Source organism: Curcuma longa, unplaced genomic scaffold (genome assembly GCF_044706935.1).
Source record: "Curcuma longa cultivar G26 ecotype Majalengka, Jawa Barat unplaced genomic scaffold, ITB_CL_G26_1.1 utg18532_np1212_1030455_RagTag, whole genome shotgun sequence".
In the NCBI taxonomy this organism is placed as follows: domain Eukaryota; kingdom Viridiplantae; phylum Streptophyta; class Magnoliopsida; order Zingiberales; family Zingiberaceae; genus Curcuma; species Curcuma longa.
In genome coordinates, this window is record NW_027435598.1 from 422,573 (window position 1) to 448,698 (window position 26,126).

The 26,126-nt window shown below is 37.4% G+C and overlaps 2 protein-coding genes and 1 pseudogene across 2 annotated transcripts; all 3 read left to right on the forward strand.

The window, feature by feature from the left end:
- Positions 1-248: 248 nt before the first annotated feature.
- On the forward strand, positions 249-2,042 carry LOC141819714 (transcription factor MYC1-like; annotated as a pseudogene).
- Positions 2,043-4,706: 2,664 nt separating this feature from the next.
- On the forward strand, positions 4,707-10,754 carry LOC141819807 (bZIP transcription factor 1-A-like). The gene is made up of 13 exons (XM_074707062.1): positions 4,707-4,947; positions 5,039-5,239; positions 5,344-5,409; positions 5,473-5,559; positions 7,646-7,750; positions 7,856-7,915; positions 7,984-8,141; positions 8,230-8,284; positions 9,079-9,118; positions 9,231-9,442; positions 9,973-10,038; positions 10,152-10,277; positions 10,365-10,754. Exons 2-13 carry the CDS (start codon positions 5,183-5,185, stop codon positions 10,446-10,448), a joined length of 1,116 nt encoding a protein of 371 aa, XP_074563163.1. The 5' UTR covers positions 4,707-4,947; positions 5,039-5,182; the 3' UTR covers positions 10,449-10,754.
- Positions 10,755-11,796: 1,042 nt separating this feature from the next.
- Positions 11,797-21,557, forward strand: LOC141819777 (secretory carrier-associated membrane protein 4-like). Its single transcript, XM_074707029.1, has 12 exons — positions 11,797-12,012; positions 12,347-12,451; positions 12,538-12,600; positions 12,792-12,825; positions 12,920-13,042; positions 15,388-15,450; positions 15,574-15,667; positions 17,460-17,505; positions 17,593-17,660; positions 20,545-20,593; positions 20,781-20,846; positions 21,336-21,557. The coding sequence occupies exons 1-12, from the start codon at positions 11,962-11,964 to the stop codon at positions 21,366-21,368; spliced, it is 795 nt and encodes a 264-aa protein (XP_074563130.1). The 5' UTR covers positions 11,797-11,961; the 3' UTR covers positions 21,369-21,557.
- Positions 21,558-26,126: the final 4,569 nt, after the last annotated feature.

The following is a 26,126-nucleotide window of genomic DNA, read 5'->3' on the forward strand; positions in this document are numbered from 1 at the left end:
ATATATAAAATAAATTTTTATTTTTTAAAATAATAATCATCGGCGAATCGTGAAGTACAATAATAATTTTGGGATTGACTTTTCAAAAACCGCCATTGGATTCTGATAGACGAATCATGGTTGGGATTTCAGAACTACATTATTAAACCTCCTCCCCTCCGCACTCTTCCTATCCCAACCGCCTTCGCCGCCGCCGCCGCCGCCGCCGCCGCCGCTGCTGCCGCTGCGAACGTGCGACATCCCACGAAAACTCCTCCAAGATGGATGCCTTCCTCTCCCTCTCCTCTTCCACCGCCGTCACCCACCGCAAAGTAATTAGCAGCTGGAACTCGCTTCCTCCGGAGCCGCCTGCCCTGCCCTCCTCCTCCTCGTCCCCCTCCTCTCCCTTTACTGTCACCGCTTCCATTCCGTCCCCTGAGTTCACCGGGGAGACCCTCCAGAAGCGCCTCCACTCGCTTATCGACGGCGCCTGCGATAACTGGACCTACGCCATCTTCTGGCAGCTCTCCCCAGCCGCCGCAGGCGTCGTCCTCACTTGGGGCGACGGGTACTACCGGGGATCGGACGAGGACAAGAGCAAGTACTGCACTGGCGAAAAGGGAGAACTGGAGTTCGGGCCGAACCAGGAGCACCGCGAGCTCAACGCCTTCATGTCCGGCGGCAGTGGCGATGACTCGGCTGACGAGGAGGTTACTGGCACCGAGTGGTTCTTCCTCCTGTCGATGACGCAGAAGTTTTCTCCCGGATCTGGGCTCCCGGGACAGACCCTCCTCGCCGGCTTTCCGGCGTGGTTGACGGAGGAGGAAGGCTTGGAGGCGGCGCCTTGCAAGCGGGCAAAGCTGGCGAGGGTGTTCGGGCTCCGCACCTTGGTCTGCGTTCCCCTGCCCTGCGGCGCCGTCGTCGAGATCGGTTCAACGCAGGAGATCTACCAGAGCGTCGAGTTCTTGAACAAGATCAGAGAGCTCTTCCATGGCGGCACGGTAACTACATCGTGGCAGCCGTCGGTGGAGCACGGAGCGCTCCAGGATCCTTGCGATCTCTACATCTCGGAGCCATCCGCCTCGACGCCTCCTAATTCCTCTGTTCACCTCGCAATTTCCCCAACCGGGGGCGGAAGACGACTCCCTCTGCACCGACAAACACATCTCCCACGAGATCAAGAAGTCTCCTTCAAGCAACGACGACGACGACGATCGGTTCCTGTCCACGCCCGTTGCGGCGGTGAAGCTGGAGGGCTGGCTGTGCCGCCGGAGACAGCTCGGACCACTACTCCGACATGCAGGCGTCGGTCCAGGAGGTGACGAGCAGTACTGCGGCGATGGCGCCAGCAGAGAAGCGGTCGAAGAAGCGGGGGCGGAAGCCGGCGAACGGGCGCGAGGAGCCGGTGGACCACGTGGAGGCTGAGCGGCAGCGGCGCGAGAGGCTGAACCAGAGGTTCTACGCGCTGCGCTCCGTGGTGCCCAACGTGTCAAAGATGGATAAGGCCTCGCTGCTCGCCGACGCCGTCGCCTACATCAACGAGCTCCGTTCCAAGGCGAAGGCGCTCGACTCGGACAACCGGAGGCTGCGGGCCGAGCTGGCGGCGCTCGAGGTAAATAGGGAGACAGCCACCGCCGCCGCCGGCCGCCAAACGCCCACCAACCCCACCTCGGGGAGCAAGCTGCGGTGCGCCGACGCCTTGATGGAGGTGGAGGTGGAGGTGAATATTTTCGGGCGGGAGGCGATCGTCCGGGTGCAGAGCCACCGGCAGCGCCACCCGACCGCGAGGCTGATGTCGGCGCTGCGAGAGCTGGAGCTGGAGGTTAACTACGCCAACGTGTCGGTGGTGAAGGAGCTGATGGTCCAGCAGGTCACCGTCAAGATGACAAACCGGGCCTACACGCAGGAGCAGCTAACGGCGGCTCTGTTTGCCGCCGTCGCCGGAGAGGCCCGTCGATCACAATTAGCGAGCTAGGAATAGTTAATCGCAGCTTTCTCTCCACACGCATGGCATCGCCGCCGATTGCTTCACCAAGTGTATCATTATTATTTAATTATTTGATCAAAAACCTCGTCTTTAACTGGAATTCATGGAACAGCTAGAACAAAAACCTCTGATAAAAAAACTTTTAGGCAGTTAAAAATTCATATTGCATGATTAATGAGATGAGAAGATCATATGTTACGATAAGATGATATTTGTGGCATATACGCATAATGATAAGTTGATTTAGGATGGTTATAATTAGGCTCATTTTAGCATGAAAGAACATGAATCGATTGAAGATGGATGGAACAAACTCAATTGATTAGGGTTTTTGTTCTAGTCCAAATTAATGTTGTAGTAAGGAGATCCTCACTATGATAGTTTTATTCTTGAGATTATATTTCATGAGATCATAAGAAAAAGTCGAAAAGATTCAAATGACTTAAAAAAGAAACAAAAAGGATGAATAGTGAGGTCTGAGGTCACTTGAGCTAGTGATGACAAAAGGATGAATAGTTCGACAAAAAGAATCTATTGATTGTCTTTCAATTAGTGAAACATTTAACTTGAGGGGAATTATATAGATCGTTGCATTTATGAGTTGGATGTTTGTTTGTCTAGGCAATAATGATAGTATATGTTGTTTGAACTAGAGAACAAAACTTGTTGTTTAAAGACTATTGAGAAACATCAAGAAGGTAGGATGACTCATTAGTTAAATCTAACATGGATCTACCTGTATATATATAGTTTCTTCATCTAGGATCCCTAAGGACGAATAGGATCAAGTTGGTCCTTACGAATTGATTATTGTACCTTCTTTTGTCACTTTGAGCGACATGTAAAAACTATAAGATCACTCTCAAAAACACTTTCAAAAGATCCTGCTGTTTAATAAATTGAACACACTACTTCTCTCCTATTCGCGACAAGAGACAATAAAGCCAAAAGAGAGAACAAAGTTTAGAGAATATATATAAAAAAAAATGATAATCTCAGTTAGTCGCATTGACTCAATCCCTGAGGTTGACCGGTCTGATCCTACGGAAGTTTTTCACCGGCCACCCGGGTAAATCGGGAAGCGCAGCAGCGGCCAACCCAGATACCCAGCATCTTTTGATTATGATCCCCATTTGGAGGAAAATTCCTACAAATACACCATAGTTGGGGATCGAACCGCGGGTGCCTAGGTGACAACCTGGATGTCCTACCGCGGCACCATGGCCCGGGGACTTAGAGAATATATACAAGAGATATATAGTTGTAGTTTATAATACCATTCCTACCGGCTTATTGTCGACACTTTTCGTGAAAGTTTAGTTTACGATTTTATGTTATTCGGGACAAGTTTGGTAGAAGGAATTTCTTAGCAAAGAATTAAAGAAGGTTTGAGTAATGTGTTGAGGCATACAAAGAAGGATCAAAGAAACATAAATAAACACAAAAATATAATTAGTTGCTTCCACAACCAAAGTTTTAGTGGTTGCAAATTAGTTTTTCAGCAATTAACCAAACCATTTGGTGGTTGAACGATCAAGAGCTTGAGATGTCGATACATTCAACCTTGATCCAAGCTGTTGGGTCCTTTTGGGCATTTGATCTTGATGAACATAGGAAAATTAGAGAGTAAAAAAAGAGTTCACAATGCCTAAAATCTTTCAAGAGCTTTTAAGTGAACTCTCTAACAAGCACATTTTGAATGTCTGACTAGCAAACTCAAATATCACATCTAGATCAAGAATAATCTATTTTCAAATCTGGTGGTGTTAGCAACTCTGAACGATTGAGAGGGAGATTGTGAGCTCCATAAGTTGTCTCTAAGATCTGGTGTAAGGTGTTAGTACTTCGAATGATCAAGAGAGAGATTGTTAAAATCCCAAGTGGTATTAACCACGGTTGTTTTAATATTTGATTAAATGAGTTTAAGTCAGATCTGATTGGTATTTCTGGCGTATGTGTCTAAATGTGCAAAGACTTAAGAGAACATACATAGGTACTTGATAGTTCAAGATTTGATGGAGTATGGTGAAGGTTAAATGAGACACCCGAGGAACAAAAAATGATGAGGAGTATCAAGGATAGCAAACCTTGGGATCGTAGATAAATTTTTTGGATCAGGCAATCGGAAAAGGCCATCAAAAGTCACATGGAGCAGGATCCAATTTCCAAATCTAATTTGATTGGGATGAAGTGACAAATGAAAATTTAATTTCGAAATTCAAGAGAAATCTAAAAGTGACTTAGGAGAAGTGATAAATGAAAATTTAAATCTAAGAGACCCAGTAAAATCTTTAAAATTGATTTTAGAAAAAAATTTATGGGATCAAAGAATATGAGTTTATTGTTAAATAATCAAAGAATAAAAATTAAAAGAGAAAGGTTAGGATTTGATAGATCTAAATGTAATTTTATAAAATTTAGGGGTTTTATTAGAACTTCTTATTTTCACAAAAATTGATTTTATTTTTTAAAATAATCAATTATAAAAAATTATTATTTTATATTAAATAGTTGATTTGGTACATGTTAAAATTGATGAATAAAATTTTTTTTATTAGGATACATTTAATGTATAATCTGCTGTGTACAAATTGATAAATTGCTGAAACATATTTAATAAGCTATAATACTCAAGAAAAAAATATATAAGGACAAGATAATAATAATAATAAAATTACAGTTATATATATATATTTATTTATTTATTTGTTCCTTCTTCTACGTTTGACTGCTGCTCGTGTTCTTGCTCATGGCTGCGATCAGCGACATTCGCTTCGTCAATCGTCATGCGATCGACCAATAACATCCGTTGCCCCAATTTACCCTTCCCCCTTTCTGACCTTTTCCCGCTTTCTCCATCCCGGCGTCGTTCCCTCCGTCCAATTCCTCCAGTTCGTCCCGCTCCGGCCGCGATTACTCCCTGCTTACGAGCACGGTCAGATTCCGGCTTCATTCTGCGCAGGCGAATCTCGCTCGCTGAGGTAGTGCCCACTGTCTTTTTGTATAGTTGGCAGTTTTCTTTCGTCGTGGAAGGATGTCGGTCAGCTTAATGATCCACTGCAAAGTTTTCAGCTTTCCTACTCTGTATGGCGTTTTCGGAACTAGGGCTTGAGCCAGATGGGCTCGATTACGTTTGTTAGGCCGAGAGCTTAACCTTAGAGTTTTGGCATCGGAAGACGAATTTGGGGAGCGGAGTGAACAAGGGGACTTTCGATCATGGGCAGCGACAAGGGCGATTCATCGGCTAAGGCTCCAAAAACAGTAGCGGCTCAGGTTCTTGACTTGTCATCTTAATTTGGACCAATCTCGTATTCCTAAGCTTCTTGGTTGCTTAATTTATGAAAAAAACTCAATTCTTTCGTTGGTTCTCAATTTAGGAGCAACCTCCCATGACTAGCTCTGTTGTGGCTCCGTCCATTTATCCAGATTGGTCCAGTTATCAGGTGCAATTCCATACATTCACATGAGTGTTTTTTGTTCATTGTTTATAATTCTTGTTTTTGCAGTCATATCCGCCTATTCCACCACATGGATTCTTCCATCCCCCTGCTGGATCAAGTCCTCATTCTCATCCATATATGTGGGGAGTTCAGGTATTGGATTTATACTAAACTCTTGTGCTTTATCATCCTTTTTTAGATTTCAAAATCATCCTTAATTCATTTGAGTTCCACAAGATGGATAAGTGGATACTTGGGTGTTAACATAGAAGAGAAGTGTGTGGATTAGAAGACACTTTACATTAGCTATTTTACTAATATCTTTATACTTGCTAAGTTACAAAAGTGCAATTAATCTTATCTTTCTCTTAGGTGTTACTGATATTGTTAGTATCAGCTTATTCTTCATGTAATATTAAAAGGATTTTAAGCACATCTGTAATTAATGCAGAGTATTGTCAAACTTTTTTTTTTAAAGTCAAACTAAACTGGTTAATTGTTTTTGCTTTACTAGTTCTAACAAGCAGAGCAGATTTTTCTTGGAGACGTAGGGGACCCATCTGTTTAAAGGTCTATAAAAGAGGCATCATACTATTATTTCATTCAATCAAATAATAAAACAATTTATACTTTGAAGATTCTCTCTTGTTCCCTGCAAGATTGATGATATAGACACACAATAATGAGACTGCCAACTAAAACACAGGAATAAATCTATGTTCCAGGTCCCTATTGTGTCAATGGTCCATATTAAAAATATTTGTATTTAAAAAACCATATGTGCAATTAAAATTTTAGCCTACATCATTAATTCAATATTTTTTAAAAATAATTGACCTAAGAAAGAACATTTAGATCTATCTCAAAATATTGCAAAATATTCAACCTAACCAAAAGATATAAACTGAAAGTTTTCATCCATACGTAACATATCAAATTAATCAACCTAGTGACCTGTATTGTAGAAGATTATATTCCCACTAAATAACATATAACAAAATGATATTAAGCATTAAAATGTTTAATGCATGCAATTAAAAGTGTTTTCCACTTCATCACCAAACCATAAATTGTTTAAACAAAAAGATTTGTAAGTATTGTTTACAAGAGAGAATTTACATAAGAATCCATATAGAAGAAAAATATAAGATTTATCTTGTTTATATTTCAAATTATCCAATCTAACCCATTATTGTAAAAAAAAAAAATTACATCCAAACATGGCATAAATTAATCAACGTGGCGATCTTTATTGAAGAAAATTTTATGTCTACCACATAACATATAACAAATTGCATGTCAGATTAAACGTTTAATGCATGCAATTACAAGTGTTTACCACTTCATCACCAAGCCATTAATTGTTTAAAAAGAGAGCTTCATAAGTATTGATCACATGAGAAAGTTTAAATAGCCAAATATTTTATTTTATTCATTGTTAAATTTCTGATCATATACACTACTATGTTTTCCTCATTATTTTTCATTGAATTAGGTGCTAAATTTAGTTTGACCAAGCGATCTTTTATTTGACTATATTTAACTCAATCATTTTAAGTTGCACTCATCTAAGGACTTTGCCACATATGCACCCCACATGCCTACACCATAAATTGGATTGCCTAGAGCACACACTATAGACTACCTTGATCATGTAATGAATCACTTGAAAAGAAAGCCTATTAAATGGACTGACGCACCCATTTGTTTGTCTATTAATCACAATTGCCAAAGGTGACATCGACTCTCAGTGTTTACTCTTAAAGTTCGGAAATAATCGCATGCTTCCTCTGTACCTTGGACTCATTTATTTGACAGATACCTGCTGTGTTCCCAGTATCATTGAGACCTGCATCGACTGCTTAAACATTCATAAAACTTTGTTGTGTCTAACATGTTGTTCTCTTGGATAGAGCAACGATTGTAACATGTGATACCTATCTTATTACTTGCGTTTTATTTATTTATTTTAAAATAGAAATCTTATAATTTCCCCTTTTCTTAAGATAAGGTATAACATATTGCACAGATTCGTATAATCTCACTTACTGAGATTTGGTAGTTATTATGATGCCGTTTTAACTCTCCATCAATGTGTGGTCTCCATTATGACTTTTCCCCCCATTTAGTCATGATAATATCTGTTGCTTTCACAGTTTAAGTAATAATCACATTCTATGAACCTCTATGCAGGATAACATACTGTAGTAGCCTAATTTTTAGTTCCTTTTGTCTACAGCATCTTATGCCACCTTACGGGAGTCCGCCACCTTATGGGAGCCTGCCACCTCCTTATGTCATGTATCCTCCTAGAGGATTATATGCTCATCCTTCAATCCCTCCGGTCTCCTACCAAACATTTTAAACATATCTTGTGCATATCAATGTGTCTTTCTTAATATATTCTAGATGCATCATATAATCTTATTTTATGAAAAATTGCGAACAGGGATCATATCCATTTGGTTCCTATGCCATGACTAATCCTAGCATCAATGCTGGGACTTCAGTAAGTATGCTATATAACTTTTAAATACATAAGTTCTATGACTGCAATTAGTGAGTCCCCAAATTTAGGGGATTCCTCTAGGTGGTATGGAAATGGATGACAAGCCATCTAAAAGGAATAAAAGAGATCTCATGAATTGCTCTGGTAGTTCAAATATACTTCCAGGTAAGGACAATACTGGGCCATATAAGGCATCAGGGACATCAACAACTGAAGTTTCACGAAGGTATATAACTCCTTATTACCTTTAAACCATGCCAACTGGTCTGTCTTTGCAAGTTGTATGTTTGATTAAAAGAATATGTTCATTGCAGTGGTAATGGTGCAAGCGATAGTTCAAGCAAAGAAAGCAACGCCAATTCTCAAAGTGTAAGCATCACCAGATTTATTTTGGTTTTTAAGTAAAATTGAGGTAATCACATCAATTTATGTTGTATTATTCACTTGAGCATTGCTACTCCTTACCTATCTGTACTGGCTACTGATTTATCAAAATCCGGGATACTGGGAGCATAAACTCAAAACTAAACACAATATATTTTAACTTTGATCTTTGAGGAACAATTATGACAAGTAACTCTACGTTCCTACTCAGGGAGTTGCCATCTGTAATGACTGTAAAAATATCCATATTGGAATAGAAAAAACTTGGGCAGCATAGACAACCTTAGGTGCTTTAATATTTATTTATTTTTCCTGCAGTCTATGTTCCTTTGTAGTGTTAGGAATGATAGTTTCCTTAGCATATGTAGCATTTTGGGCATATATATAAATGATGCAGGATTTTCTTGTAGTGCCAAGGGTTCAAACATCTATTATGATTCTTTTGGAGCAAGTTTCAAGACATAGGAATGATTGAACTAGTGCTAGTGAGTTAATCACTTTGACTCTGTTTTGAAGTTGTGCTTGATTGGAGTAAAGTGTCGGTATGCATTGCTTTAAGTATGTGAGAGAGAATGGTTGCTGCATGATGTCTTAGTTTCATCATTCTTGCAAGAAAAAAGATACAAGCTCTAAAGCTAAGCAATATTAGCTTAAGTTTTTCTTGACGAGGATAGGTATGTTGACATGGGATCACTGATCAGTAAGTAGATGATTTACTCTTCAAACTTTCTTTATAAGCTAATTTGGCTATTTAATATATGTTTTTGTGGATTATACAGGGCTCACTACCAAAAAGTTCCGGACATGAATCTTTTGATGGTATGTTAAACAGAATAAGTGTTATTCTTCAGAGCAAACTTATCTAAGTTCTATGATAGATACTTTTTAGATTGACAAAAGTGCACATTGATTTCTTAATGATATAATCAAGCATCCTCAGAAGCAATGATGAACCAAGGCATGGAGATGATACCCATCCCTACAGCATCTACACCTGGAGGAGTTGGTGATCCCACCACAAACTTAAACATGGGAATGGAATATTGGAGCAGTTCAAGCTTAGCTTCGCCTATCCCCACAATGCAGGGTAAGATGGCTGCGAACGCAATTGGAGTTGGACTACCAGGTTCATCAGAACATTGGGTACAGCTTATTTCTAGCACCATCATTTTGAAACTGAAACAGTTTCTTTTTGGGTTTAGTAATTATGTTCTACCATTCTCTCTATATTAATACTCGATCTTAAATATTCCTTATTCTCGTGTTGGGTTTACAGCTTGCCTACTGTTCTAAAGAAACTTGACCTCAATAAAATTCTAAATATTAATTTTATTTTGTTTAATTAGTTATCTATTTTTTTAAAAAAAAATAATATGCAAAAATTTAAATAAAATAGAATAAATTATATTATTATTTATAACTCAATTAATTAAGTGTTGAAATTTGTTCCTGTACAGCTCAAAATTTTAAACCTTGGTTTTGAACTTATACATAGTTCAGATTCACTCCTCAGTCTAGATGGTACCTTTTTTCCCCATCTTTGGACAATGGTGTGCTCTGACAGATGTCTAAATGGAAGTGCTTAATCTGATTTTTTTTTTTTTTCAATATAAACCAAATAGCCACATAAGACATGATTTTCTTCATTAATTCTGGAAAATTCAGGATGAAAGAGTAAGAGACAAAGAAGAAAACAATCAAACAGAGAAGCAGCACGCAGATCTCGAATGCGCAAGCAGGTAGAGATGGCAGTTGTTACTGATATTTTCTTTCTTACTTTAAATTGCTATTCTTCTTGATGTTGATGAAAAAAGAAGAATGTTTCTGATTTTGTTAGTTCTCCATTCTCCAGGCAGAATATGAAGAACTAGCGCATCGTGCTGAGAATTTGAAAGAGGAAAACACTTCCTTAAGAATTGAGTTGGACAATGTTAAGTCCGAGTATCAACAACTTCTTTCCAAGTATAACTCTCTTAAGGTACGATTTCTCTATTAATATGGACACTTCAAAAGTTTGCACAACTTGTTTTTTTATTTAATGTTCAGTTTTATGATAATTTTGCAGGAGAAACTTGAAGTACTAAAAGAGATCAAGGAACCAGATACTGAAAGGAATGAGCAATCTTTTGGAAAAGAAAATCCAATGTGAAACTTTGGATCTGATCCACAACCAAGGAAAACAGTATGAGTGGGGAGCAGCAGACAGGCTACCTTAGAGGCGATAGATTAATCCTGTCAGATTATATATGGAAGATTATAATTTGTTATAGTTGATTGGTGTCACAGTCAAGCAGATTGTTTCGACATTAGTTCCTGCTGGTCAGTAAATGTCCTAACTTCTCATTTACGCCCGTGACCCTGGATGCTCATTTTTCATTCTTCCATCCTAGTTTCAGTTGTGTAAACCATGGCACATGCTTCTCTGCTATTTTAACTTGCATATGTAACTCGTAACTCATAACTCATAATGCAATAAATTTTTGCTAAGTTAGAGTGACATCAGTTGAGATCAGACCCCCCTGAGCTTGATTATTGAAGATTTAGTTCTTCTATTCTTGGAACTTTGACTATGGAGATCAATAAAAGTAGATCTTTTGTCATTGCATATCTATCGACTCAGCTGACGCGTGTCGGTACTATTCCTTGACCTTTGCATTAAATTTTTAATCCTAGTTTCTCTGCGCATCCATGATTTTGAATTGTGCAAGTATTGGTGGTTTATCAAATCAAGGGGAAAACCCCAAAAAACAAAACTTCCATGTTTCCATATTGGTAATATTTATGTTGGCTGCATTGGCTATTTGCAAGTCTGATACTTGAAAACTGTCTATCCATGTTTTAGATGCAGAGGAGATGAACAAATAACGTTGACTTCAAGCTGAAACAAACAGTTTCTTGTGTGATAAGGAAATGCGACTACTGAAAACATGGTAGCCCACTTTACACTCTTCAGGTTAGTCTTTTGAGTTTGTTTCTGAGATCTGCTTTACTTTTTCTTCTATATTCCATTACGAAAACACCCTACAAATTTTAAAAGAATTGTGCATTTTTATTTATTTTTAATGTTTTCAAGGATGCAAATTGAATTATAAATATATATATATATATATATATAGGCAGATTGGTGATCAAAAACTTGCTGGAATAGAATTTAAATATTTGATATTAATAGTATATTATACTGCAATTAAATGATTATTTATTTAATTTTTTTTGAATGCCCATTAATATTTTAATACATCGCCTGGCAATTGTTTTTTAAAAATATAATTGCAATTACTTCAAATTATTAAAATTGAGATTCCTCAACCCACGATAAAGACGGGCTACAGCCTACAGCGAATCCATCGTAGCGAAGTGACGAATATGCCCTCCTCGTTGGATACGCCACCGCATCACTGCTGCAGTGGCATTTCAGTGATTAAATTGCTTTATAAGGTCATAAGATAGAAAGAACCGCCACTAGAAGCAAAAAAAAAAAAAAAGTTAAAAGCACGCGTTCTGCCTGAGAGGCGGAGAGAGGAAAGCCAACCACGGCCGGGTTCCTTGCTCCGGCAGAACCACCAAAGCAGGGAGGGGGAGTGAGAGAGAGCCTCGTCGCCTCGGAAGCAATCCTCTTTCAGTATCCAGTAGGGGGTTCTTCTCTTAGATCGCGTTAAACCATGTCTCGGGATCCCAATCCGTTCGATGAAGAGGACGTAAACCCGTTCTCGGTAATGGAGTCACTCTCCTTCTTCTTGTGGCATTTTCTCCATGATTTTCTCCCTTTTGAGGGTTCTTAGTCGATTTTTAGTCCATTTTAATTGGCGCCAGGAGATCTGAGCTCCGAATTGGCAGAACATGCTTGTGACGGCGTATTCTGAAGAAAACCCTTGCTAATAAAATAGATCTAGGTTTTGAACTATTAGTTTGGACTAGAATATTCTTTTTGCTGCTTGTTGCTGTTTGGTGGATTGCAAAACATTAGTATGTCTCACTGGTCGGTAGATGCGATTGTGTATGGCATGATTTTACTTAGAGCTAACAATTTGTGTTTTTTCTCTGTAGAACTCCACTGCTCCGGGATCTAATTCTCGCATTTCCACGTTGGCATCGAAAGCATTTGGATTTGGGAACAAGAATGATGCGACTATGGGCATACCATTGGACAATGTGAGTGTTCTCGTCCTGTTAGATCGTTGTTAGTATTTGTTAGTAATCGCCTGACAAGATAACATGTTTGTGTTGGGCTGGTACAGGATTCGAAGAAAAGAGAGAGGGAACTTGCCGAATGGGAAGAGAACCTAAAACAGAGGGAAATGGTTGTTCTCTACAAATAATGCCCGTTTTTCTCTTTATGTTGTGTTGTTTTACTGTTTTGGTTCTTTTTAAATCCTGTTATGATCACTTCATATTCAATGAATTGTCTCGTTCTTTTAATTTATCAGATGCCTCTTTCATTTTCATTTTTCAATTCTTAGTTTTTTTTAAAACTTTTTTTTTTCTGCTGTAGGATATTAAACGAAGGGAGGACTCATTGACAAGAGGTATGCAGATAATCCATCTTACATTGTACAGATACATTTTATGTTAACTAATAGTGCATCATTAGTGATTTATGGTTAATGCCTCTGAATTCAGCTGGTGTTACTGTTGAAGAAAAGAACTGGCCACCATTTTTCCCTATCATCCATCATGATATATCTAAGGAAATCCCTGTCCATGCTCAGAGGTTGCAGTACCTGGCATTTGCTAGTTGGTTAGGTATAAACTCACTGCATCTTAAATCTTTCATTGCCAGTATAAGCCACATCATTCATTTTAATCTTTAACCTTTATTGTCATTTTATGATCGTTGAACACTGTTTTTGTTGTTCTTATAGTATGCTCTTATTATCTGACTATAAATAAAGCTTTTTCTTTGGGATTCCATCTGCTATTTTTCTAGAAAAAATTTAAAATTACTGGAAATCAGATAGTTTATTAAGCACGAACAGTATAATGTGAGTCTGTGATTAAAGTATTGCATTTTCTTAGTGAAGTATGGATAAGAAGTATGCTAAATAGATTTGTTCTTTTATTGTATTGTTCTATTGACTTCTTGGCTTATGTTTTGCTTAGTTTTCTTCCCTGATGAACTTATGTGTATTTCGTTGTGGTAGTAAAGGGAACACTGTCAATCTATAACTGTCCATAGGAAACAATATGTGAAGGCTCTTTATAGAGTTACTATTTTATTAGGAGTTAATGAACTGTGAGTTATTATTTTATATATCAATGAAGCATTTGGTCATATCATGTTACTGATGACATGTAGTTTGCTAACTTATGAGTACTGCCACTATGCTGCCAATTTATGTATCAAGCCCTTGAAGATGCTTCATTAATATTAAACCAACAAGTCCAACTTGTCACAAATGTATTCAATTTTAGGATCTCTTAAGGACTTAGTTAACTGATCTGATACTGATAATTGAAGCTCATAACCAAAGAGATGAGCTCCTTGAATTCCATCTTTTCAAAATGTCAATCAAGTTATTTATATTTGTGTTTTGTGAAATATTGAATTTGATACTAATAGTTGTGAAATGTGCGTGCTTGGCTGTGCCTAGGCGCCAGGCGAGGTCAGACTTGCTATTTGCGTCTGGGTAGTGACCTAGGCACACTACTTGAAAGAAGCATGCTTAAGTGCGCCCCTTTGAGAGGTGACAATCACGCGTAAGGCGCGAATTTTCTCAACTTATTGAAGTGATTTTTTTTTAAAAGCCCAACCCTCACGACGATCATGGAGGCATAGCACGAGCTCCGCGGTTGCAGCAGATGCTTTGTGCGGGCCCAGCGGCCTTGGCAGATGATATGCACGAGCCCCGCGGTCGCCGATGTCACGTAACAGGAAGTAAATTAGCTTTTAATTAAATAAAATTTAAGTTAATAATTCAATCAACTTCTAGCTATTGTAAGGATAATTTAAATAAGCTTAATTAAACCATAATAAAATTATCCCATATATATATATATATATATATATATATATATATATATATATATATATATATATATATATATAATTTCAATAAAACTCCTATAGATTTAGCTGGATACAAATCTGAAACATCCAGCGATGATGATAATGATATGATTGAGGAAGATGATGAAGATTTAGATATTTGAAGTTTGTTTTTTTAATTTGAATTATGTGTATAACGTATTTATTTGTTACTGAATTTTATATTTGCATTATTGTTTAATATTTTATGGATTATAATTTTGTTAGTGAAATATATTGACAGAAATTTTCTATATATGTTTGAATTGTAAAAATTTATATCCAAAGCACCTTACTTCGGTAAGGCGTGCGCCTCACCTTGCGCCTAGCGTCTCAGGCCCCCACCTATGCGCTTTTGGACACCTCACGCCTTAAATAACTATGTTTGAGACAACATCTTTAATAGCTTGATTGTTATCGAACAACTTCATTGGGTCAATTGGACTAACTAGAGCAGTGCTCATTTTAGTCATCAACTATTTGAGTCAAATAAGCTTACATGCTATAGGAGACGATTCTACACTCTTTTGCTTCACCAAGATAAAAGCTTGGGAAATTTGGTGGTAGTTTGATTTGTTGTAATTGCTTCTATCCCTAGATTGTTGTATTCTTTCCTCTAGGTACACATGTTCCCAACAAGTGACAACATGACCCATTCTCAGATCAAGCTCTGCAAGGGTCTCTTGTATTTCAATCTATTTTTCCTTCAAGCACAATCACTCTAGGTTTGGTGCTCGGTGGTCTTTTGTTTGCTTGTGGTATAGAATCACTTTGGACGCCATCTCTCTTTGTGCAGTGTCAATGGCTCTGGGATATGCTGCTAGAGCTTTCCCTGTTATTGCCTTGTGCCATATTATCACCTACTTGAATTCATTCTATTGTATTGCTTCACACACAAAAGCAAAAGATTTGTATTTCATTATCGATGAGTATCATTAGATTGATTTTTTTTTGTTGATATTTTCATATTGATGCTCAGGTTTGGGAACATTTAGGGATGCCTGCTTAACCATCTTGTTATTATGCTACTCCAAATGAAAGTTCATTTGCTCCATGTTTGCAGGAATTCTTCTCTGTCTATCATGGAATGTAATTGCTGTGATGGTTTGCTGGATTAGAGGGGGAGGTAAAGATTCCTTTATGAACTGTATCCATTCTTCTTTTGTTATGCTGTTAGGCCTATTTCTTCCACACTCTTTGCCCTTCATTTTACTATATGTAATGGTTCCACATCTTAATATTTTTGCAGGTGTTAAAATATTTTTCCTTGCGGTCATCTATGCTTTACTTGGATGCCCTCTTTCCTATGTGCTTTGGTACAGACCATTGTATCATGCAATGAGGTAGGTTCCTATAGGCTCTATAATATGCCAATCTGTACATAGACATTGCTTAAGCATGCCTTATATTATAGTTGCATTCAAATTTGTTATGTTTTATTTTTTAGCTGCACGGGATAATATATGTATGTTACAGAGTTCTGCATCATATTTTTGTTGTATGGATAACTACATTCTTCATTTTTTCTTTCTTAATTATCCATTTGTTTTAGATTGATGGTTTGAAGTTAGTTCCTGGTAGGAAGGGCGGAAGGGTAGGTCAACATTGATTAAAAAAGAGATGCCGACCTTATAATGGGTCCTATGTAAAACCATGTACATATTCCCCCTCTAATGTATTTTGCTATTGTGGGCCATCATTTTGTTTGCTAAAGGCAAGGGGACAAGAGTTTAATCCCCACTACATTCATTTTTGGGCAATTTGTTTGCTTCTTTTTTCTATATATATATAAATACCCACAAGTCAGTTTTGTAAAGTTGCCTAAATATTCTGTATTATGTTGTTATCCTTATTACATTTTTTTGTTATGTTTCTTGTGTATTAATTTTATTATCTTGTATTTCATAGTTATATAAGAGAGAATTAGGACATCTGATGTCAGGAGAAAAGGTGATTATACAACATTTTACTAACTGATTAACTTCAACATGTAACTAATGCATAAAATATTTCAAACAAGATTCAAAGTTCTAGTCAATAACTGAATTTTTATTTTCTCAATCCAACACAATTACTTGGCAGTATTTTTTATTCCAAATTAGTTAAATGATCAAAAGATGCTGACCCACTTAGAACGAACTTCAAGGAACAGATGAACGTTAGTCTAGAGGGCAAGATCATAGTACTACTTTAACTAAATGACACATCTTTACCAATCAATTCAATCTGATAAATGATTAATATAATGTATAGTCAATATGAATATAAGTTTTTAAAATTTAATCTACTCGAATATTGGTCATGCACCACATCTATAGCCTAGCATATAGTGGCTTCTATACTGTTAGGATGTGAGGATATTTGTTCATTAATCTTCTTTGGTAACATGGCGATTGGTGAAGGATCAAAGTCATAATGACAATGGATTTCACAAAGCTAGTTTATTCATAAAGAATTCATAGAATTGTGTTTTTTTGGATATTTGACGTCTCTGTCCATGAACATATGATTACCATGGGATTCTTAATATCTACTGAGATGCATTGTTGGCTTTAAGTTCCTACTTGGCGATTGGTGAAGTATTCTTTGTTAAGGGTGTGACAGCTTACCGCATTCATTGTGTTTGCCTTGTCCTTGTGGAAACAGGGTTCTTCTATCCCATCGCTTGGCTTGTAAATTTCTGGGTTGATGAGTTCTGCTATCCCCTTGTTTGGCTCGTATTCTACTGGGTGAATGTCATTGTTTGTAATGTTGAAGATAGAACCATTGAGTGATACAACAAGAGTAAATGAAATGCAATGGCTGCTAACCTTTCTACTGTCATTCTGAGTTGTTAAATTCTCATCGATCTTAGTGTTGTTTCCTCACAATTTATTGTACCTTTTGCTTTAAATTACACTTTTCTCAATGCTTGCTTTAAATCTCCATTGATAAAAAGGGGGGGGGGGGGGGGGGGGGGGGTGCTAAAATCATCAAATTATGATAATGAAAAGAAACAAGTTCTAATGCTAAGGCCTCGAAACTTAATTTGTATTTTTTTCAATCTAGAATTCTATATTTTATTTGCAGTACTTTTGAGCCACATAAGTTGGCAGGTCTTTTTCTTGTTACTAAGCTGTTTCTTTGGTCAAGCAGAACTGACAGTGCACTTAGGTTTGGCTGGTTTTTCTTCTTCTATCTGGTAACTGCTTTGGCAAATCTTCTTGCATTTGTCCTTTCTCTACCCGTTTCCATGTCTGGATTATATTTTTATAACTAAAATTTTCAGATCCACGTTGGCTTCTGTATCCTTGCAGCAATAGCCCCTCCAATTGTATTCCATGGGAAGTCATTAACGTAAGTCAAAATTTCAACTTAAATTCATTATAAATGGTATTGAAATTGAATTTTCATTCATAAAACTCTCTCACAAGCATACATGTTTTGTAAATTTCCTTGATGCATAATTTGGATACCAATTTCCTTCTGGGCAGCATTGTTTTATGAGTTGGGGTGACTAGATGCTTCGTGATAACATGGATTGAGTTGACTGATTCCACAGAACGGTTAAAGTTTAGCAATTTGTGCTTCAAGATCAATATGTTTTTTCTTTTTCAGCAACATTGTCGTTTAACTTTATATGTCTCCAGCCCGCCAATTTTTTCAAAATTGGACCCAGCATGCTGGTGCAACCTAAATTGGAAACTTGGGCATGCATCCTCTTAGTCGAATGTTAAAACTGGAATTAAAAAAGTCAAATCCAGTCAAACGTGGGCAAAACCAGTCAATACGCTTAAACTTGATACCAACTAATTAATATATTTTTGAAATTTAATCCATTTCTTACAATTAGTCACAACAATAAAAGAAACGGCGTAGATCCAAACAATTGGTGTCCTCATCCAAACCAACAAAAAAAAAAATTGAAGAGGGTGATCCTCAATGTTTATGCACCATGACCAATGCATTGCCCTTGTCAAGCAATTGGTTAGCATCACAAAAAGTGAAAGAATGAAGAGGAGAGATCTAGGAGTAACAATATCTAGAAGGGTGAAGAGTTGGGAGAGAAGTGATTTGCTGCTGGAACCTTTCAACGAGGAGATCTGAAGGAGAGAAAAGGATGGTGAAGAAGAAGAGCTGGTGGTGAAGAAGAAGAGCTGGTAGTGAAGGAAGGTTTGTTGGCAGAGAGGAGAGGTTACCTTGTCACAACTTGTTAGATGAGATTAGGAAAATGGAAAGGTTATGCAACTACAGGAGTTAGTGGTGGTAGATCAACATGTATACATATTTGTAAAAACACTATCCTGAGCCAACCAATGAACCAACTAAACCAGGAACCTATCACTCAACCAATTCAAGGACTGGTCCAGTTTTGGAAATATCATATCTGCCTTTGATATGTGGACTCTACATCCACCCCCTTCATGTGTGTATTGAGTCGTAGGTGAATAGCCCCATTGATCACAGCCTGTTTATTGTTTAATAAACAGGTGTGTCAAACACCTAAATTTATTCCCATGTTGTACACTACCCTAGTTCGAGTGCTATAGGTCTTCACATGATCAGGTAATGGAGGTCCAGTGATCTGAGGTTATGTTGGGGTGAAGGTGATGGAATGGAATCAAAAGTAGACTGATCTATCTCATTCCTGTGTTTGGTTGCATCAAAGGGATGAAATGACAAGTAAAATGATTTTACTCTATCAGTTTAACCTGTTGGTCGAGTAGGCCCATCGAACATATTTGGCTTTTCCTACTTGCCTTGAATGTCTTAACTGTTCAGTCTAATCCTCTTGGTCTGTTTGGCGTGCACAACATGTCTAACTGCTGGGCACACCCCATATGTTTGGCTCATTCAACTCACTTGACTTACATGATTCTTATGGCATGCCCTATCTATATGATCCATTTGTTATGTCATATCCATCTAATCCATTCCTGGTCCATGTGACATATCGAGTTCGTCTAGCTTTTGGTCGCATGACTTGCTTGGCACACTTGGTGTGTTCAGGTTGCCCCATTTATCCAACATGTTTGACCTTATATTTTGGTCTATTTGGTCTGTCCAATTTTCTCAATTGTGTCCAATCCTATTGAGCCTGATGTTCATGTGGCCCACCAAATTTGTCAGATTTATTTAGTCCACCATACTGGTCTAGTTTGTTACCCAAATGGCTTGAAGTGCTTAATTTGTTTGGCATGTTGGGTTCACTCATCTTGCCTAGTTTGTCCAATCTATTTTTTCACTCGACGTAGGTTGGTCATCTTGTTTGATCCATTTGTTCCAATGCCTCTGTTGGGCCCATCCAATTCATTCAGGTCATCTAGTCTACTTGTTGGCATGTCCAATTTGTTTAGTCATGTTGCCCCATTCAATCATTCAGTCTGGCCTCTTCATGGTCCATCCCAGTTAGTCTTGTCATCTTTCAATCCTGTTGATCCTTCTTGCCCAATCAATCAGCCAACTCAGTCAGCATGCTTGACCACTTGGTTTAGTCAGTCTTCTATTTTGTCCCGTTCTATCAAACATCACTTAGTGCGTTTGTGTTTTGTGACTAGAGGAGCAAGGGCATGCTGGTAATGGTTGCTGTGCTTAAATAAGGTGGGTGAAGATTTTCCCATTTGTGTTTTTCCTCTGTTTCCTTTGGCAATAAGGGAGGAAAGGAAAGAATTGAGGGAATCTTTCCTCTGTTTCCACTTATAATTTGGGTAGAAAAAGCATGGTTCATGTACAATGTCGATTCAATCTGATCAGAAAAAAAATTCAAAAAAAAAAAATATATATATATATATATTTCAAATCTATTTTTGATTTTTTGTAATATTTTTAACAAATCATCTATTTTTTTCACATGTGATGTTGATTCAGACTTCTCCTTTGATCCCACCTAGTGGGATAACATTTGGTTGTTGTTGTTGTTGTATGTGATGTCGATCCAATATTTTCCCCCTCAAAGTTTACCTCTTTGAATGGTTAGAAGAAAAACCGTTTTCTTTCCTGAAATACAAGGTAAGGAAATATTTGCACGTATTTTTCCTTTGATTTTTTTCCTACTCTATTTCTTAAGCTATTTCCTACTCATAGGAAAAACAAAATTTGAGAAGGGGCTAAGTACCCGATTGTAGAATGCATAGGATTTTCCTTTAAATGATAATGTGAGATGTCAATGTTTCAGACCATCTTGTAATCTTTGTTAGGATCATGCAGTATTATTGATGTCATTTTCTTTCTGTCTAATCAGTGGAATCCTGGCAGCAATTGATACCTTCTCAGATCATGCGTTGGTTGGGGTGAGTTCATGCATTTATATTTCTGACATTTGTAGATTATGAGAACTGATTCTGTTGATGTGTCTACAAGATGCTTATTAGTCTTAAAGCATTTTATTTTTTCTATGCTAACATGTGCTTGGTAATTGGTATATTATCAAAATTCTTCAGTGATAGTAAAAGTCAATGCGTTTTGTCCTAATTACAGATCTTTTACTTGGTGGGCTTTGGGCTGTTTTGCTTAGAGACACTAATAAGCTTATGGGTACTTCAGGTTAGTACTAGAAAAACCTTGCTCGCTACAAAAACATGGTTTTACTACACATCCTATCTTGTGCATATTTTTTCTCTTCGAAGTTTCTGCAACCCCTGCCATTTACTTAAAGTACTTCAATCACTCATGAAATTGAGCATTCTTTCCTCGCTTTTGCTCCTTCCAAAGTTTGTGGGATCGACGATAGGTCAGTTTCTTTGCTGGAATTGGCCTAATGTTGAAACACCAAGTGCTTGGCTTAGTCTCTTCAGATGGGAGGGATTTTATTCTCCAATTGATTGTTCCCTTGGGGATTCGAATCAAATTTTTTTTGCCCGTGGGAGCTTGGCTCAAATTTTTCTGCTCTATAATTGAATTGCTTTGTCAAGATGGATCAAAATTTCTCTAGTTTGCTTTTTTTCCCCCTTCATATCTAGTATTAATTTGTAATTTCTATGCAGTAAGTTTAGGTTCCTTGATGATGACACATCAGTGTGCATTTCCTTGCAGAAAATTTATATGTACTTCAGAGGACAAAAATGAGTTGCTTTGTGGTTTAAAAGGTAATCATAATGGAGATGAACAAGCATTGGATTCTCCTTGAGACTTCTTTCTGGATCAAGTTGTATCAGGCAGAGTTGTGTGAGTGAGTTTCTAATGTGGATGCATTCCTTTAGGTTTCCTTACTTTCCGCTTGCAACAGCAACAGTCATCAGATCTTCTCTTATCTCATATCATGTGAGTCTGTGGAAATGCTGGTACAGAGTAACCTCATCAAACTAAGGGGAGTAAAAAAAAAATTAATCCAAATGGAAACAGAAAATGGAATCAACTTAATCTTTCTCCTTTTTTTTTTCCAGATTTATAATGGAGTTTTGGGTAAGTGAAATGTGTTCGAGTTGAATCTTTTTTTTTTCAAGGCTTTTTTAACTGGGTATATAATACATTTCTGCATGTATCATCAAAATGGTGTTTTACTAAATGATCTTAAACAATTATTTTTGTTGTTATTTTAAAATGATTATGTATACTTGTTTATAGTTTTATAACCATGAAATATGAAATGTTAAAATATCTAAAAAAATGTTGAGAAAAAAAATAAAAATTCAATATCAGGAAAGTTGAATAAAATTATCATTCCTTCAAAACAATAATATTTATTTATTTATAGGTCAACACGTAAGTGTTTTTGATACATACCAGTAATTAAATCTATAGATTGAAAAAAAAAAAAATCATCGGATACTAATTTAAATAGAAACTACAACTATCAAAAGTTTGTTCCATAATATAAACGGTATGTTATAAACGGTCTTAACATAATTGATTTTTTAAAATAACGTATATGAAAAATTGAGGGGAAAAAAGGAATACCATAGAATCGAAATATTACCACATTTAATTATACTTGGTCGGAACCAATTAATTCATTACTCCCAAAATAAAAAATATATAAATAATTGATTCTTTTATAACAATATATATGAAAAATTGAGAAAAGAAAGAGCAGGAATTAATCATAAAATTGAAGGATTCTCTCTTGAAAGTTGATTCCACATTTAATTATATTTGGTTGGAATACAATTAATTCATTCCTCCGAAAATATAATTATATTTGAAGGAATTATAAATGGAAATACCAGATATCATATATATATTACAAGCAATAAATAGAAATTAGAATTAACTGTTACGAATCTGTTTTATTAGTATGCCAGAACAATTGAATGCCATAATCACTCACTTTCATATTTTTCATCTCCTTCCCAATTCAAACAAACCGCTCCGCTCTATAAATTGAATTCCCTCCCCCTCGCTTTGTGAGTCGGCAAGTTAGCAAGTAAAGCTGAATCATGAAGGTCATCGTTGTTCTTGTCCTCGCGATAGTAGCACTTGCATTGGCTTCGGCAGAGGCCAAGCAAGGTCTTCGGGGTAAGCCACCTAGCGGTCGAGGGAGGCATGTGTCAAGGGCCCAACGTCATGTGCAGTGGACTCTGCGCTGACGTGCAGAGCGATATACTGAACTGCGGAGGCTGCGGGCAGCGCTGTGGCTTCAACAAGTCTTGCTGCGGTGGTGCATGCGTCGACCTACTGAACGACAGTGAGAATTGCGGAAAGTGTGGGTCTATGTGCCCCATGAAGGGCACAGAAAGGGTTGTCTGCAGCTTCGCTATGTGCGACTATGCTAGTTGAGCACGGTTAGACGTGTCTTGTCTAGCCTTGCAGGGTGGGTGGGGTTGCAATTGATTGAAGAAGTGGTGATGATATATTTAGGGTTTAATCTCTTCCAACACTACTTGTACTTCCCCTTTCTTGTTTGAATAAAAAGGGTACACCCCTTGGCACTCATCTTGTGTTTCCAGAAGTATATTAGAATATGTATTAGTTTTGGATGTAATTCATACCTGATGCATGAAGATCTGTGCTTATCCGCAGGTGGAACACAACGTTAGACATGATTAAGGAGGAAGATTCAGGTTCGAAGAAATAGACCAACTGATTGTAAAATAAGATGATTTGGTTATGATATTACTTGCAATATAAATCATGTAAAAATCTATCGAATAATGGCAATGAAAAACTATACTAGGACGTTTATTGTACCAACAATGAACGAAAACAAATAAAATCTTAACAGATTTAGAAGTAGAAGCTTACCAAGAAGCAATGGTGGCATCAATCCTATTATCCAATTGCTGCCTGCTGGCACAGGATGCTTCTTGCAACAGATACATCCTACAACAATGTTTATGGTTGCCTGGGACATAATAAAAGCCAACGATGACATTAGACCTAGTACTAGTGTAGGTCTCTCAGGAAATATGCATCGGCCTTGTACTATTTGGACATCAGAAAGCTGCAAAATTTTGGATCAATTTGAATCAAGTATACACTTCGATAAAGAACACCAGTGTTATTGCCATCATGCTAACAAATTAACTTACAACAGGTCATCTTCAGGATATGTTCGCACTTACTTCATAGAAATGCAATAACAATTAATAAAAATATAACCAAGAAACCTAGAAGGTAAAATTAGCATGCCATTCAAAAACATGATAAATCGTTATTTTTCCACATCCTACAAAACATTCAATTTGCGAATATAAGATGATGAATCACTTCCACCTTATCTTTCAACTACAAACCATCTAAACATGTACAACCTCTCTAAATGGTCAATTGTTGCGTTTTGGTTCAATTTTCTAAAAATCATTATGTTTATACCTGTTAACCATTAAGGTCTATTGTATTGATTCTCCCAAATTGCTGTCATAATGAATTGCTTCCTCCTCCCATATGGACATGGGTTTGTGTGGTTTGATTGCCAGTGTTGGTTTTGTCTTCTGTTGTGTTCTCCACTTCTGTTCTAACATCAGTATCGGATGATTAGTAAATTTGCTATCACATTGGCTGGCAAATCTCCTGATCCTACAGCATTTCAGAGTAACAATTGTCTTAAATGAGTATGTCTCATTCATACGACAACAAGAACAACAAGCTCTTATCATCTTTCAGGAAATGTAGATGCTTCATGCACCATGAAAATATAACATTCGATGGAAGATTCTTTCAGCCAGCACTGCATCTCCTGATCCTATGAGGGTTCTGGGTAACAATTTTCATCAATCAGTAAGCCTCGATCATCCATTGTCTTTCAAAAGCAGCAAGATAAAACTTTTCTTGATCACTCTAGTTGCCAAAAAAGCTTTAAAGCACCTGAAAATATGATTAGCTTAACATCTTTCAGGAAACCTAGATGCATCAAGCTCCATTTAAACTTCATTCTTCAATCATAACTGGGAAATTTGATCGAAGGCTCTTTCACTTTCAGTCAGGATTAAACTCTCTCACCTTGCCGAATTGGGTACGGAATCCACATGGGAGACTGATTTTGATAAAGGCACCATGATCCAAGTCCTACTCTGGAAAAGTTTTCAGACCATATTATCAAGGATACTGAAACATCTGTCCAACAACCTCCAGATAGAGCTACGGATTCTACACCACGCATGAATTAAACAACATAGGGGTGTTGAAGATGGCACTATGGATCACATAGATGAAACATTCCTTCTTGGACACAATCCCTTCAAACAAATCGGAAAATGAAGGGGGAAATGTAACAAAACAATATCAACCCTGTCGATCTTCTCTCAACTACCGAACACAACAAAACTGCGGTATCCACTCCACTAGAACAAACACCATCCGATCAATCGAACTGTCCACTAATGAAGAACTCACCGCGATGTCGGAGGAAAGACTACGAACAGGTCAAAGAGATGCTGAGACAAAATGTCATCTCCATGATCGAAGATAGCACTAGATCCAAGCAAGAAGAAGCACGGAACGTGAACAAAAGGGGGAGAAAAAAAAAGAAACAAAAATACAAGTGAGGAAAGAGAGCCGATGAGGCTAGCCGACCTTAATCCTAGTTTCCTCAGCGGCCAAGGCAAGCGCCATGGAGAGGAGACTCAGGAAGCCGGCGGCGACGCAGACGGCCACTACTTTCCGGTCCATGACCGACTCCCGCCCACCGAAAACCTCGGTTCTCTCCTTGGATCTTCTCGGGCCGCTCTCGGAAAGGAGTATGACGGATCGAGAGAGAAGGCCAACGAGCTGCTGTCCGCCGGAGTCGGCGGTTGTCGGCCAACGAACACGTGCGAGCGAGGAAGAGAAGTGAAAGCAGCGACGCGCTCTCTCTCTCTCTCTCTCTCTCTCTCTCGCGTTTTGTTTCCGTGTTGCGATGCCTTTTTTTTTTTTAATATTATTATTTTTAAAAAACGTCCCATAATATAAATATATTAAAAAGAACATTTCATTTTAATTCTTTTTTTGAGTTAGTTCTTTTAAGAATAATTAAAAAATGTCCTTTTAATTTTTATTTAATTTTAAAATACCTAAAAATAAAGTTATAAAATCCAATCAATTTGGTCGATGCAAGTCAAAGCTAGCGACGTCAAGTCGTCTCATGTTTTATTATTTTTTTAATTTCATAATTAATAAATGTGTACTGATATTTTGAAAATTGAATCCAAAATCTAACACAGCATCTAATATTTTTCTTAAATTTATCACAACCTTTTAAACTTTCAAATGTAATACACCAAGAACAAAATTGAATACATTAATTAGTACTTCTATTGATTTTGAATTATTTTAACCATCGTATGTTAAGTTAATATATGATATATTTATATTAGAAATAGTTGGTAAACTGATCATAACTCATATGCATAATAAAGGGATTGCTGTGAATGTGCATTACTTGAATGACATTCTATCTTAGATATCAAA